Genomic DNA, 16603 nt, shown 5'->3' with positions numbered 1-16603 from the left:
ACCCCTGTAATCCCAGTGCTTTGGGAGGCCGAGGTGGGTGGATCAACTCCGAGGTTGGTCAGGAGTTCGAGACCAACCTGACCAACATGGTGAAACCCTGTCTCTACTAAAAAAATACAAAAAAATTAGCCAGGCATGGTGGTGCATGCCTGTAATCCCAGCTACTCAGGAGGCTGAGACAGGAGAATCACTTGAACCTGGGAGGCAGAGGCTACAGTAAGCTGAGATGATGCCATTGCACTCTAGCCTGGGCAACAGAGCAAGACTCTATCTCAAGAAAAAGAAAAGGAAAGAAAAATCCTGAGTAGACACAAAACCAGGGTGCTGGGAATTAGGCTGCCTGGGATGGGGATTTAACCTTTGCAGTAAAGTCACAAAGGAATATCCTACTGTGATACCAATTGTGCTGATTTGGTCTGGCCATGGCCCTCAAAAGTCTTCTGGCCCCTCTCCTGCCATCAGGTGCCATCACCTGCCACCTTTAAATCCACCACACAGAGAACAGCCCACTTTCTTTAAGAGGCCTCCACAAAGTGACGCCACCAGCTCTCTCAGGAGTATGACAATCCTCACTAATCACTCTTGCCTTGCCTTCAATCCCAGGACAAAGTTCATGCCCCCCTCCTCTGCTTCTAACTTATCTAATTAGGACCTCTAAATAGCTGCAACCATCAGCCAGGAGGATGGACGTAAACCCCACCAAGGGAAGATACCTGCTGTGCTGAGATGCATCCAGTGCCAAAAAGTGAAGAGCTGGAAATGCCCGGGGCAGAGAATTAAAGTGAGGGGCCAAAGTAGCAGAAAAGCGGCACCATGGGGTGTAAAACAGGACTAGAGTACAGTCGCTACCGTTTGGGTTCAGAAAATCCATAAGGTCCTGTGGTAAAAGAAACAAGCATTAAAGTCAGAAGTAAATGTACATTTTTCTGAAAGGATATCCAAGAAACAGGCCACACTTCTGCTCCAGGGAGAGGAACGGGTAGGTGGGAGCAGTGAGAGGAGGGACCCTCAAGAACCTTTCGGACTTTGAACCATATGAATCCAGGAATCAGCAAAGAGGTATGATCAAATGACAAGTTATAACCTTTCACTTTTTAAAAATCTTGCCGAATTAAGCAGAAAGTTTTAAACTTTCCTCTGCACTTTCCTAATATTGCAACTTTATTTTAATATTTTTCATAATTCATCATTTCAAATACAGGCATACCTCATTTGACTGCATTTCACTCGATTGCACTTTGCAAACACTGCATTTTTTGCAAATGGAAGGTTTGTGGCCACTCTGCGTGGAGCAAGTAGCACCATTTTTCCAGCTGCATGTGTTCATTTTGTGTCTGTGTCACAATTTGGTAATTCTTACAATATTTCAGACTTTTTCATTATTATTATATCTGTTGTGCTAATCTATGATCAGTATCTTTGATGTTACTATTGTAATTGTTTTGGGGTGCCACAAACTGCACCCATAGAAGACAGTGAACTTTATCGATAAACGTCTATGTTCTGACTGCTTCACCAGCCAGCTGTTCCCCATCTCTCCCTCTCGTCAGGCCTCTCTACTCCCTGAGACACAACAATATTGAAATTAGGTGAATTAATAACCCTACAGTAGCCTCTAACTGTTTAAGTGAAAGGAAGAGTTGCACATCTCTCACTTTAAATCAAAGCCAAAAATGATTAAGCTTAGTGAGGAAGGCATGTCGAATACCAACACAGGAGAAAGGCTGAAAGCTAAGCCTCTTAACACCAGTCAGCCAAGTTACAAATGCAAAGGAAAAGTTCTTAAAGGAAGTTAGCATGCTACTCCATCCAGCGTGGTGACTCTGATGCTTAAAAATAAAAATAAGTGCAGGCCGGGCGCGGTGGCTCACGCCTGTAATCCCAGCACTTTGGGAGGCCGAGGCGGGTGGATCACGAGGTCAAGAGATCGAGACCATCCTGGCCAACATGGTGAAACCCCGTCTCTACTAAAAAAATACAAAAAATTAGCTGGGCATGGTGGCGCGTGCCTGTAATCCCAGCTACTCAGGAGGCTGAGGCAGGAGAATTGACTGAACCCAGGAGGCGGAGGTTGCGGTGAGCCGAGATCGCGCCATTGCACGCCAGCCTGGGTAACAAGAGCGAAACTCCATCTCAAAAATAAAAAATAAAAAATAAATAAAAATAAGTGCTACTCCAGTGATTACACAAATGATAAGAAACCAAAACAGCTTTATTGCTCATATGGAGAAAGTATTAATGTTCTGGATAGAAGACCAAACCAGTCACAACATTTAACCCAAAGCCTAAATCCAGAGCAAGGCTCTAACTCTCTTCAATTCTACAAAGGCTGAGAGAGGTGAGGAAGCTGCAGAGGAAAAGTCTGAAGTTAGCTGGGGCTGGCTCATGAAGTTTAAGAAAGAAGCTGTCTCTAGAACATAACAGTGCAAGGTGAGGCAGCAAGTGCTGATAAAGAAGCTGCAACATAGTAACATCAAAGATCAATGGAAAAAAGAGAGAGAGAGAGAAATCTGCAACAACTTACCCACAACATCTAGCTAAGAGAATTGATGAAGGTGGCTATACTCAACAACCAATCTTCATATAGATAAAACAGCCTTCTATTGGAATAAGATACCTTCTAGGACTTTCATAGCTAGACAGGAGATGTCAATGCCCAGCCTCAAGGACAGGCAGACTCTTTTTAGAGGCCAATGCAACTGGTGTCTTATTTGTTTATTTATTTATTTGACAAGGTCTCACTCAGTCACCCAGGCTGGAGTACAGTGATGCAATCATGGCTCACTGCAGTCTCGACCTCCTGGGCTCAAGCAATCCTCCTGCCTCAGCCTCCCAAGTAGCTGGTGCCCACCACCACACCTGGCAAATTTTTGTATTTTTTGTAGAGATGGGGTTTTGCCATGTTCCCCAGGCTGGTCTGGAACTCCTAGGTTTAAGCAATCCACCCACCTTGGCCTCTGAAAGTATTGGGACTACAGGTATGCACAACTGCAGGGCCAATACTCATTGCTCATTGACCATTCTGAAGATCCTAGGGCGTTTAAGAATTATGCTAAATTTACTGTCTGTGCTCTAGAAAAGGAACAACAAAGCCTGGATGACAACACATTCGTTTACAGCATGGTTTCCCGAGTATTTTAGGCCCGCTGTTGAGACCTACTGCTCAGAAAAGAAGATTCCTTTCAAAATATTACACTCATTGACAATGCACCTGATCACCCAAGTGTTCTGATGGAAATGCAGAAGGAGGTGAATGTTGTTTCCAGGCCTGCTAACACAGCATCCATGCTGCAGCCCATGGATCAAGGAGGGACTTCAACTTTTAACTCTTATTATTTAAGAAATACATTTTATAAGGCTACAGTTGTCATAGCAATTCCTCTGATGGATTTGGGCAAAATAAGCTGAAAGCCTTCTGGAAAGGATTTGCCATTCTAGATTACTTTAAAAATATTTATGATTCATGGGAGGTGGTCAAAATATCAACATTAACAGGCATTTGGAAGAAGCTGACTCCACCCCTCGTGGATGACTTTGAGGAGTTCAAGACTTCAGTGGAGGACAGAACTGCAGATGTGGTAGAAATAGAAAACTAGAATTGGAAGTGGAGTCTGAAGATAGGGTTGAATTGCTACAATCTCATGATAAAACTTGAAGAGATGAGGAGTTGCTTTTTATGGATAAGCAAAGAAAGTAGTTTTTTGAGATGGAATCCATGCCTGGTTGAAGATACTGTGAACATTGTTGAAATCATAACAAAGGATTTAGAATATTCCATAAACTTAGTTGATAATGCAGCAGCAGGGTTTAAGAGAATTGACTCCAACTTTGAAAGAAGTTCTACTGTGGGTAAAATGCTATCAAACAGAATTGCATGCTACAGAGAATTCTTTTGTGAAAGGAGGAATCAATCAATGTGCCAAACTTCATTGTCTTAAGAAACTGTGGGCCAAAGGCCGGGCATGGTGGCTCATGCCTGTAATCCCAGCACTTTGGGAGGCCAAGGTGGGCAGATCACTTGAGGTCAGGAGTTCAAGACCAGCCTGGCCATGGTGAAACTCTGTCTCTACTACAAATACAAAAATTAGCTATGCATGTGGCGCACGCCTGTAATCCCAGCTACTCAGCAAGAGGCTGAAGTGTCTACCAGCTTGAACCTGGTAGACAGAGGTTGTAGCGAGCCAAGATCATGCCACTCCACTCCACCTGGGTGACAGAGTGAGACTCCATCTCAAAAAAAAAAAAGAGAAAAAGAAAAAAACTGTGTGGGCCAGGCGTGGTGGTTCACACCTCTAATTGCAATACTTTGGGAGGCCAAGACGGGAAGATCACTTGAGCTCAGAAGTTTGAGACCAGCCTATGCAACATAGTAAGACACCGTCTCTATGAAAAAAATAATAATTATTATTATTCAGGTGTAGTGGCACATGCCTGTAGTGCCAGCTACTTGGGAGGCTCACTTGAACCTGGGAGGTCAAGACTGTGGTGAGCCATGGTCTCACCACTGCATTCCAGCCTAGGTGACAGAGCAATACTCTGTCTCAAAGAAATTGCCATAGCCACCCCAACTCTCAGAAACTACCATCCTGATCAGTCAGTAGCCATCAACATTAAGGCAAGACCCTCGACCAGCAAAAAGATTACAGCTCATTGAAGGCTCAGATGATTGTTAGCATTTTTTAGCAATGAAGTATTTTTAAATTAAGGTATATACATTTTTTAGACATATTGCTACTGCATACTTAATAAACTACAATATAGTGTAACTTCTGTATGCACTGGGAAACCAGAAAATTCCTGTGACTTGCTACACTGCAATATTTGCTTTATCACAGTGGTCTGGAGCCAAACCCATAGTGTTTCTGAGGTATGTCTGTACTAAGTCCTCACAGAGTCCAGACAGTTGTCCCCACCTTTGAACTATGCATCTCAAACCATCTAACATGGAAATATTAGAGGACTATGATCTCAGATCCAAACTATCATCTCAGGTCTGAACTAAGCAGTCATATCAATGTATTTGGCCAAAGGTTAGGTCAATTTAAGAGTACACCATCCTAGCTAGGCACAGTATCTCACGTCTGTAATCCCAACACTTTGGGAGACCAAGGCAGGCGAATCACTTGAGATCGGGAGTTCAAGACCAACCTGGCCTACATGATAAAACCCCATTTCCACTAAAAATACAAAAATTAGCCGGGCATGGTAGCATGTGCCTGCAATCCCAGCTATACAGGGGGCTGAGAGAGAAGAACCACTTGAACCTGGGAGGCAGAGATTGTAGTGAACCCAGATCATGCCACTGCACTCCAGCCTGGCCAACAGAGTGAGACTTCTGTCTCAAAAAAAAAAGAAAAAAAAGAGCACACCATTCCTACCACCACCTGTTTAATCCATAACTCAGACTCAGGAGTGGATGCAGAGCCAGCACTGAGCCCTGTGCTTGGAGGAGCTATATGCACTGCAGGTGCTGTGCCCTCATTGACAACAAGCAATCACAGTTCTTGGAGTCAGGATTTACTTCTCTTAATAAGCAGCATGAATGCATCCTACACTTTAGTTTTCTCAACCACCCCACAGTCACTGATGAAAGAGAAACTTTTCATCAATGGTGGCTCACACCTGTAATCCCAGCACTTTGGGAGGCTGAAGTGGGTGAATCACCTGAAGTCAGGACTAGCCTGGCCAGCATGGTGAAAACCCATTTCTACTAAAAATACAAAATTAGCCACTTGCAGTGGCGAGTGCCTGTAATCCCAGCTCCTCAGGAGGCCGAGGTTGCAGTGAGCCGAGATCACACCACTGAACTCCAGCCTAGGGGACAAGAGCAAAACTCCATCTCAAAAACAAAAATTCTATGATTTTGGTGCCAAGCAACTATCTGTCCATTGGGATTTTTATCATGAGGTTTGGTAGTGGGATTGGCCCAAGGAAGACTAGGTTTAGGCCACCTGAAGAGCATAATCAACACTAGTTATATTTCCTCCTTTCCCTATAAACATCACAGAGGACAAAGTCAATGTTCACTGAAGCAGCTATTACATGCCATCTCGCTTACAATATGATAAAGATTATGACTTTCCATTTCAAAGTGGATAGAGTATTAATCATAAAATGAATGTACTGAAAAGGAAAAGCACTAAATATTTTTTCCTTACCTGTGACATATTTAAAATTTTCAGAGTGAAATTTTCTAATCCAGTAATGTTTCTCTCCTCACAGTTCACTTTTGGGGATTTCAGACTTTCAGTGCTATTGGAGTCCTCTGTTGGGGCTGCGTCAGATTCCGCCACTTCTGGCTCCGTGTAATACTCCTCTTCTCTATCAGGGAAGTGTGCTCCAGCACTATCCAGAGAGAAAAGGCTCTCTCGGAGGTTACACTTTGAGTCCTCCTCTCCTCCAGCACTACAGGTGCCGCCACTAGGCTCTGAACTCACTTTGTCCTCAGCTTCCCCAGGAATCACAGACAGCATCACCATGTGATCGCCTTGGGTATCCAGCCCCAGCACCGCATCGGCCTCTTCTGCTGCCCTGTCCTGGCCCATCGGGTCATGTGGGAGCTCCTCCTCACCCAGGTACACAGCCCCTACCTGGAGAGGGTGAGCTGGCTGCTCCTCCGACCATAGGTGACCACTTTCCTCTGCAACTAAAACATGCCAGCACATTGAGTCATATTTGACTTCAAAACAAATGAACCCCAAAGAATTACATTTCCCCTCCAACATGAAATTTTCCCCTTGGAGACAAAGGTCTCCTTTCATTAAACTATCAGAGAGCTACTCACCATCTCCCAGGTTAGGAAGGTCACAAGCAGGTACTATTAATAGATTAATGAATGTCAAAAAGGGCCAGGTGTGGTGGTTCACACCTGTAATCCCAGCACTTTGGGAGGCCAAGGCAGATCACTTGAGGTCAGGAGTTCGAGACTAGCCTGGCCAATGTGGCAAAACCCCATCTCTACTAAAAATATAAAAATTAGCCAGACATAGTGGTGGGCACCTGTAATCTCAACTTCTAGGGAGGCTGAGGCAAAAGAATTGCTTGAACCTAGGAGGCGGAGGTTGCAGAGAGCCGAGATCATGCCACTGCACTCCAGTCTGGGTGACAGAGCAAGACTCTGTCTCAAAAAATAAACAAACATCCAGGTGATAGGTAACTAGCAAAATAACTAAAAAGAAAAAGAAAAAAATAACGAATGTCAAATAGACAGACAAACACATAGCTCTGCCCTAAACTTGCTGCTTGCCATGCAGATCATAACTGAAAACATTCCAGTTCAGACATCTAATTAGGAAAATAGAATATAAAAACTTTCATTTTTTGGTAAGATTTTCATTTGTTTGATAATATCTAAGAAGATGATAATGGTTTTATGCCAGATTCTACTAGGGTAAAGCATCTTTGCATATACTGTAACAGTTCTGTGAGACGGGGAAGACAAGAGTTATCACGCCCACTGAACAGGTAACCAAGCAAGGCACAGAGAGGCTCAGCAGAGTGTCCGATGGCAGACAGCTGGTAAGCAGCAGAGCCAAGTCTAGGAGCAAAGTCTTCTGGCTGCTACTCCAGAACAAGCCATAGGCTCCCTGCCATCATACCTCGGGGATGCTGAGCCACACTGCCTAAAGAACACTACTCACGCCACACAGCAGCTCGTTCCTGAGGTGGCCTCTGACAGCTGGACTCTGCTCTCCTGCCTGCCACCTTTGGGCTGCTGTCCTTGGGAGTGCTAGGAGACAGGCTCAGCAGTGCAGAGGCAGCAGCAGGAGGAAGAAGAGAACTGTCTCCCACTTTGGAGCCAGAAGGTGGGACTTGGGCACAACGCTCAGATAAGGGAAGAGTCTCAGGCAGTCTCATACATCCATTTAGCCATCTCCATTCACCTCTGTAGCAATGCCTCCTGCCCTCCAACTCTTATCAGCTCAACACCAGCTGCCAGACTTTATGCCAGGCACCAACCAGCAGAAACCAATGAGGCCTGCAGCCCTCAGGAAAGCTCACCATGTGGTTAGGGAACCACTGGCTGTGTGATGAGCTCTGCGTGCCAGCAGTATGTCACTGGAGTGTCAGTGACCAACTGACTTCAAAGTTGGGAAGATCTGGGGGCTTCCTAAGGTATGCGCATTTGTATAAGATCTCAAAGAATATTCCTGTAGAGCTTTTTGTTGTTGCTGATGCATAACAGATATTCAGAGCACGTGTGACAATCAATATATTCATGCAATTTGTAAATATCAGATCAGTGTAATTGGGATATCCATCACCTTAAATATTTGTCTTTTCTTCATGCTAGAATCATTCAAATTCTTCTCTTCCAGCTATTTTGAAATATACAATAGGTTATTATAAACTACAGTTACCCTACTGATCTACCTCACACTGGGGCCATAGAGCTCTGTGGATTCATTCAGAGATTCAAAAACATTCTCTGGGATGCTTCTGGCCAAGATGGAGTAACAGGAACCAGATTTACCTTCCCTACTGAAACAACCAAATAAACAGATAATATATATGAAACAACAGTTTCGGGAAATTAGTTATCAGGTACTAGAGGATAGTGATGTCGGAGCAACAGTTGACAAATGAGGAGAACCCTACAACACTCCAACTTACTGCCTTGAGGACATTCCCTCTGTGGCGCAGGGAGGGGAAATCCAGGCAGAGCCCAGCAGACTCTCCCAGTTGAAGAGATAGAACTAAGAGTCCAAGGAGACAAAGAAACCATAGTTTGCAGGACAGAATACTGCAGATGAGAAAGCTACATAAGATCTGTAGAGGCCCCCCTCAAGTATACAGCAGAGTACCGGTCAGCACATGCATAAGAGTAAACTACCCAATGCCAGAGAAAGAATTACCAGAAAGGATGAGAAGGAACAGTACCCAACTTCACACAGAGCCGGGAACGGTACCTCTTCTTACCAGTTAGACTGGAAAACTTCTTAATTCACAGGGCACTGAGTAGAGTACACAAAGGGACCTGCCTCAGTAGTGAGACACAATTAACTAAAGAAAACACAGCTAGCTTGTTTGCTTAAAAGAAAAACCTGAAAGAATCAAGCTGTTTTCAAGTAACTTAATTGTACCCCAGAACAAAGCTCAAGAATATATACAGCAGGGGCAAGTGTGGTGGCTCACGCCTGTAATCCCAGCACTTTAGGAGGCCAAGGTGGGTGGATCACCTGAGGTCAGGAGCTCAAGACTAGCCTGGTCAACATGGTGAAACCCCATCTCTACTAAAATACAAAAATTAGCGATGCATGGTGGCAGGCACCTGTAATCTCAGCTACTCGGGGGGCTGAGGCAACAGAATTGCTTGAACCCAGGAGGTAGAGGTTGCAGTGAGCCGAGAGCATGCCACTACACTCCAGCCTGTGAAAACAAGAGCGAAACTCCACTCAAAAAAAAAAAAAAAAAAGAATAAGGAATCTAAAATACCCACCATTTAACGAAGTAAAATTCATGTGTGGCATCCAATAAAAAATTATCAGACATGACCAGGCGTGGTGGCTGACACCTGTAATCCCAGCCCTTTGGGAGGCCGAGACGGGCAGATCACAAGGTCAGGAGTTCAATATCAGCCTAGCCAATAGGTGAAACCCTGTCTCTACTAAAAGTACAAAAATTAGCTGGGCATGGTGGCACACACCTGTAATCCCAGCTACTCAGGAGGCTGAGGCAGGAGAATCACTTGAACCCAGGGCACAGAGTTTGCAATGAGCCGAGATCGCGCCACTGCACTCCAGCCTGGGCAACAGAGCAAGACTCGGTCTCCTGCAAAAAAAAAATTATCAGACATATAAAGAAGCAGGAAAATAGGACATGTAATGAGAATAATCAATCAAGCAACACTAACCCAAAACTTGCACCTATGTCAGAATTAGCAGGCAAGGATATTAAAACAATAATTATAACTGTATTACTTTCAAAAAATAAAGTAGATACCAAGATATAAGATATTAAAAAACATCAAATCAACCTGGGAGGCGGAGGTTGCAGTGAGCCGATATTAAGCCATTGCACTCCAGCCTGGGCGAATGAGTGAGACCCTGTCTCAAAAAAATAAATAAATAAAAATTAAAACGATTAAATCATACCTTTTTTTTTTCTGAGACTGAATCTTGCTCTGTCACCCAGGCTGGAGTGCAGTGGTACGATCTCAGCTCACTGCAGCCTCCGCCTCTCAGGTTCAAGCAATTCTCCTGCCTTAGCCTCCAGAGTAGCTGGGATTACAGGAGCCTACCACCACGCCCAGCTAATTTTTTGTATTTTTAGTAGAGATGGGGTTTCGCCATGTTGGCCAGGCTGGTCTTGAACTTCTGACCTCAGGTGAGCCTCCTGCCTCGGCCTCCCAAAGTGCTGGAATTACAGACATGAGCCACTGCACCTAGCTAATTATTTTGTATTTTTGCTAGAGACAGGGTTTTGCCATGTTGCCCAGATTGGTCTTGAACTCCTGGCCTCAAGTGATCTGCCTTCCTTGGCCTCCCAAAGTTCTGGGATTATAGGCATGAGCCACCATGCTCAGCCCAAATCGTACTTTTTTTTTTTTTTGACGACTTAATTCTTCAGCTAAGACAGCGGAAGAGGTGATTTATTTTATGGTTGTTACACTCAGCCACAAGTAAACACAGAAATAGTCCAGAATGTCACAGGTCCAGGGCAAAGGACCAACATGGGCAGTTTTGGTTATGAGCAAGGTGGGTCTTAGAGGTGGTCGGCGATCAGATGGCGATGAAGTTCTAGATCCACTGAGACAAGCTCTAGACAGTAGCATGCAGTCCCACAACTTGTACCAGCATCCCCAGCATCTGGCATTCCATGTTTCTGTTCCTGTGACCTCCACGGTGCAACAAGCTAGTGGTTTACTTGGACCTCTGCCTCATCTTTCTTTTGCGCTTCAGCCTGCGCATTCGTTTCTTCCTCCACTTGGCTCTCATGGCGCAGAGGTTTCCAAAAAAAATGGCGCTAAGGCCGAGAGAGCCCAAATCGTACTTTTAAAGATGAAAATTATAATAACTACAATGTCTGAGATGAAAACTGCACTGCAGGAGATTAATGGCAAATTAGACAATACAGAAGAAAATAGTCAACTTGAAGACAGCAATGGAACCTATCCAAATGAAACACACAGGAAAAAAAAAGAATGGAAAGAAATTAAGAGCATCAGTGGGCTGTAGGACAATTTCAAGAGGCCTAATGTACAGATAACTGGAGTGGTGGCAAGAGGAGAGAATGGAGGAACAGAAAAATATTTGAAGAAATCATATCCAAAAACTTTCCAAACTTGGTGAAAACTATAAATCAGTAGATCCAAGAAGCTCAACAAAACCCAAACTCAATGAACTACACCAAAGTACATCACAATCAAATTGCTCAAAACCAGTGACAAAAAAATCTTAAAAGCAACCAGAGGAAAAAAAGATATATTATGTAGAGAGGAACAAAGGATAACAACAGGTTTCTCAGTGGAAACAAAGCAAGCAAGAGCCACATCTCTGACTACAAAAACTACAGTGCCTGAGATGAAAAACTGCGCTGCATGAGATTAATGACAAATTTAGACATCAGAGAAGAAAAAAACCAATAAACCTAGAATTCTGTATACAGAAAAAATATCTTTCAAAAATGAAGCTGGCACACACCTGTAATCCCAGCTGCTTGGGAGGCTGAGGAAGGAGAATCGCTTGGATCCAAGAGACAGAGGTTGCAGTGAGCCAAGAGATCACGCCACTGCACTCTAGCCTGGGCAACAGAGTAAGACTCTGTCTCAAAAAAAAATTCTTTTGGCTGGGCACAGTGGCTCACGCCTGTAATCCCAATACTCTGGGCGGCCAAGGCAGGCAGATCACCTGAAGTCAGGAATTCCAGAACAGCCTGGCCAACATGGTGAAACCTCATATCTACTAAAAATAAAAAATAAATAAAAATTAGCCAGGGACAGTAGCAGACACCTGTAATCCCAGCTACTAGGGAGGCCAAGGCATGAGAATCACTTGAACTCCAGAGGCGGAGGTTGCAGTAACCCAAGATAGTGCCACTGCACTCCAGCCTGGGCTACAGAGCGAGGTTCCATCTCAAAAAAAAAAAAAAAAAGGTGAAATAAATACTTCTTCACTTCTTCAGACATACAAAAGCTGAAAGAATTCATTACCAGCAAACCCACATTACAAAAATCTTCAAGGAACTCCTTCAGGCTGAAGAAAAATGTTAACAGATGGAAATATGGATCTATATAAAGAAACAGAGAACCCAAAATGGTAACTACATGGACAAATACACACAATTTTTTCCAAAAATCTAGCTATCAAGGGGGCAAAGAAGGGCAGGGAAGACAAAGGGAGGTTTCTATTTTGGTATTTGGAACATAGGAGTAATTTGAGGATACATAAAGCTGATGAGGAAGCCGGTAAGAAGGGGCCAGGCACAGTGGCTCACGCCTGTAATCCAAGCACTTTGGGAGGCCATGGAGGGTGGATCACCTGAGGTCAGGAGTTCAAGACCAGCCTGGCCAACATGGTGAAAACTGATCTGTAATAAAAATACAAAAATTAGCTAGGCATGGTGGCATGCACCTGTAATCCCAGCTACTTGGGAGGCTGAGGTGGGAGAATCACTTGAATCTGGGAGGTGGAGGCTGCGGTTAGCCAAGAATTGCACCACTGCACTCCAGCCTGGGTGACAAAGCGAGACTCTGTCTCAAAAAAAAAAAAAAGAGAAAGCAGGTAAGAAGGAAGAGGTAGCAATGGAGGTTACATAGGGCAGAGTTTAGGGCTTGGGCAGCAAGGTAAGTCTTTAGAAGAAGGTCAAGCACTTCTGTGACTACAATCCAGATAAGGTGCTGGATGCCTGGGAAGGGAGCTTTGCCAATTCCGTAAGGGGGGCAGGATCACACTGGCGGTATTTCTGTAGCCTTTTATTTCTGTAGCCTTTGGTTAATAAATGTGTATTGCCTCTATAATCAGAAGAAAAAAAAACACACACATGTATTCTGTGTCATCCACAAGACAGAGCAGGAAATGAAGCCAGAGAGGCTAAGAGTCTGGAAAAGAAAGGATGCCAGGTTTGGGGTCCAGCCATACTCTCAAACACCCCAGCTCTACAGAGATTTGCTCTTGCTACCTAATTAACATTCTAGGTTCCATAAGTAAATGAAGAATGCCAAAACGAAGAACCTCAAGAGAAAAAAAGTCAGGGCACAAACTATAATCCAGTTCTCTCTGATCACCCTCAGCCCCTGCAGAAAATCAAAAGGGAGTGTAAATGGTGCATGGAGCTCGTATTTTAAGTTCAAGAGTGTTGTCCCCTCCACCCCCCTGCACCTTGCAAAAATATTTAAGTACACAGTACAGATTAGGAACAAAAAAAATCTTATGCCTTCAGGTACCAACATTTTCATTTAGGAATTAGGAGGAAAAGAAACACTGAAATATTCCACATGAAGATAAAAATGTCATACTACGTGACAGCCATTGAACCCTCCGATGGTAATGTGCCTTTTTTTTTTTTTTGAGACAGAGTCTTGCTTTTTTGCCCAGGCTGGAGTGCAGTGGCACGATCTCAGCTCACTGTTGCAGCCTCCATCTCCCGGGTTCAAGCAATTCTCCTGCCTCAGCCTCCCAAATAGCTGGCATTAGAGGCACACACCACCATGCACAGCTACTTTTTTTTTTTGAGACGGCGTCTCGCCCTGTCACCCAGCCTAGAGTGCAACGTAAGAGACTGCAGTTTGAGCTATACATAAAGTGATAATTATTGCATCAATGGCAGCAAAGATGTTGTATGAAAGACAAGTGTGAGGGCACTGTGCCAACTCTGCCAGGAAGCCCTAGCCTAGGTCAGCACCTTTCCCCTTACAGCTTTTCTCAGAAGGCTCTCTACCAGCTGCTGATGTTTTCACAATGGCTTCTGGCAGGGAAGCCAAATGATGAGGGATCAAAAACAGCCAGGGATTGGAGGGACAGCAATACATATTTTCTATAGGCAATGCTGTGTGCTCCTTTAGCAAATGGAGACAATACCACCAAAATGCAGAAAATGACACTGTGAAGATTAAATGAGAAAAGATGTGTATGGTCCCTGCCACAGGTTAAGCACTCCATAAATGCCTGTAATGATGATGGTGATAATGTTGACTGGTGCTTACAATTAAAAGAGATGGAAAGGCAAATAGAATTAATAAGTTCTATTAATTCACCTGCAGGCCGGGCTCGCTGGCTCACACCTGTAATCCTAGCACTTTGGGAGGCCAAGGTAGGAGGATCACTTTAAGTCAGGAGTTCAAGACCAGTCTGGCCAACATGGTGAAACCCCATCTCTACTAAAAAATGCAAAAATTAGCCAGGCGTGGTGGCACATGCCTGTAATCTCAGCTACTCAGGAGGCTGAGGCAGGAGAATCGTTTGAACCCGGGAGGTGGAGGCTGCAGTGAGCCGAGATTGTGCCAGTGCACTCCAGCCTGGGGACAAGAGTGAGACTCCGTGTCAAAAAAAAAAAAAAACTCACCTCTTAACCAGAATCCATCCACTTTGCTCATCCCAACTAACACTTCTCAGCCAAGGCCACAGCCAACTTTCATCTGGGCAATTGCTGTAGCCACCTAACTGGTCTCCCTGGTCAGCCTGCCATCCCCACTCCAGACCCTGATCTTCACAGCAATACAAGTGAAGCTGAAAGACTTCTGGCTATATGACCTTGGCAAAGGACTTACTGGCTCTGAGTCTCAGTTTACTTCCATAAAAGGAGAACGATAACATCTACTGCACATGCATTTTAAAATTACGTAAGGCCAGGCACAGTGGCTCAAGCCTGTAGTCCCAGCACTTCAGGAGGCCGAGGCAGGTAGATCACTTGAAGTCAGGAGTTCAGAACGAGCCTGGCCAACAAGGTGAAACGTCATCTGTACTAAAAATACAAAAATTAGCTGGGCATGGTGGCAGACACCTGTATTCCCAGCGACTCGGGAGGCTGAGGCACGAGAATCTCTTGAATTCGGAAGGCGGAGATTACAGTGAGCCAAGATCATGCCACTGCACTCCAACCTGGGCAACAGAGCAAGACGTCATCTCTTAAAAAACAAAAGCAAAACAGTAAAGATTCCCAAAGATGATGCTCGTAAAGCACTGAGCACAGCACCTGGTATACAGTTGAGTGCCTTCATTCATGGTAATCGTGTTACTATAACTCAACCTTCTCCACAACCGTCTCCTGTCCTGCCTCCATCCAGGACACCCCAGGAAAAAGAATGACCTGCCTGTTCCTGTTAAGGTCTGAATGACAAGCAAGGCCAAGGGTCTGGACTTTACCAGGACTATGAGGAGTGGGGTGAAGGAGCAATGAAAGTAGGGCCTCCACTCCCCCGCCTCGCCATGCCTCCAGGGTGGCTGCCTTCCCCACCGGCAAGCTGGGGTTACCGGGAGTCTCCCGAGTTTCTCTTATCTGTCCTTCATGCAGGCAGCTGAGCAAGAGTGGCCTCCTTAAGACAGTGGTCCAGCGGCGTGGACTCCAGCGCGGGCTTTGGCATCAGAGAGACAGGCTTCTGCCACTTAACAGAAGCGCAAACAGGCAGGTTGCTTAGTCTCTCGGAGCCTCAGCATCTTCATCTGTGCAATGGAGACACTAAACGGAACCTATCTGATAGGGTTTGTGGGAGCATTAAATGGGATAATGATGTAAATAAAGCCCTGGCTCCTAATACCGCCACAATAAATGTCGGTATTTGATATGATAATTATTAATAGTAAATTGCTCATCACCAGAGGGTATGCCTCAGCAGCGCTTACCGCACGGTCCCTCCAGGCTACCAGCCACCGGCTGAAGGCGGCCTGAACGCGGCCCAACAGCCCCCGGGTTCCCGCCCGCCGGCCGGCCCCCAGCCCGCCGGCCACGAGCGGGCGGTGCGCTGGGAGACAAGTTGGGGAGACGCGCCCGGGTAGAAGCTCCCAGGAAGACGCCAAGATGGGGCGAGGCGCGCACCACTGGCCTTCGCGCAGGTCCAGAGCGTCGCCCGGGTGGACCTCAGCTCGCCCAGTCATCTCATGCACCGCCCCTGGCCCCGGCCCCGGCCCCCACTCACCCTCCGCGCCGCGGACGGGAAGCCCCAGCACCCACAGCAGTACTTGCCACCAGCCTAGGAGCCGCATGACGCGGGGCGGTCGTCGACCGGCAGCCGGGACCACCGCCCAGGCCGAAAAGAAACCGGCGTACGGCTACGCGAGTGGTGCTGCCAGCCGAAGGAAGGTTGGGGGAGGAGAGCGTGGGAGCGCGGGCGCGGCCCCGCGCCGCCATCTTAACAGCGGGCAGCTGTGGCGAGCGCCATCTTGGAATCGGGCGGACGGCCTCCGGTCGCTGGCCGTCGCCGCAGGACTCGAGACCGCTTTAAGAGCTAAACGCCAGACGTCACAGGTCGTTTTAAACTCTGCTGACCCCAGAGTCCAGAGCAGGGCTCTGGCAGAGGCCCGTGGCCTCCTTTCTTGCCGCGGAAGTCAGGGTTTGGTTACTTGGATCACTGTGCCCGCCTAAAGAGTTTTCGAGGCTTCATTCCCAGTGCCAGAAAGGCCCAGTAGCCTTCCTGTTCTAGTGTCCCATCGAGGTGCAGAAACTTTGG

General features: G+C 45.9%; 1 protein-coding gene across 3 annotated transcripts in view; it reads right to left on the bottom strand.

Annotated features, from left to right (window-relative positions):
- TXNDC15 (thioredoxin domain containing 15) overlaps positions 1 to 16603 on the bottom strand; it is a 55712-nt gene that overhangs the window by 6143 nt on the left and 32966 nt on the right. For 2 of the 3 annotated variants that reach the window (XM_012438228.2, XM_012438289.2), the window contains exons 3-4: positions 6159 to 6646; positions 714 to 877 (exon numbers count right to left, since the gene is read on the bottom strand). In XM_012438228.2, coding sequence (XP_012293651.1) covers positions 714 to 877; positions 6159 to 6646 — 652 coding nt within the window. Of the gene's footprint in view, positions 1 to 713; positions 878 to 6158; positions 6647 to 16072; positions 16172 to 16603 lie in introns of those variants that run through there. The other variant, XM_012438401.2, reaches the window with a different exon arrangement.

The sequence above is a fragment of the Aotus nancymaae genome, unplaced genomic scaffold, assembly GCF_030222135.1.
Source record: "Aotus nancymaae isolate 86718 unplaced genomic scaffold, 86718_ANA_hifiasm-v0.15.2.pri h1tg000064l_1, whole genome shotgun sequence".
NCBI lineage: Eukaryota > Metazoa > Chordata > Mammalia > Primates > Aotidae > Aotus > Aotus nancymaae.
Note: the sequence above shows the minus strand (reverse complement) of the source record. Positions and strands in the feature narration are given on the sequence as shown.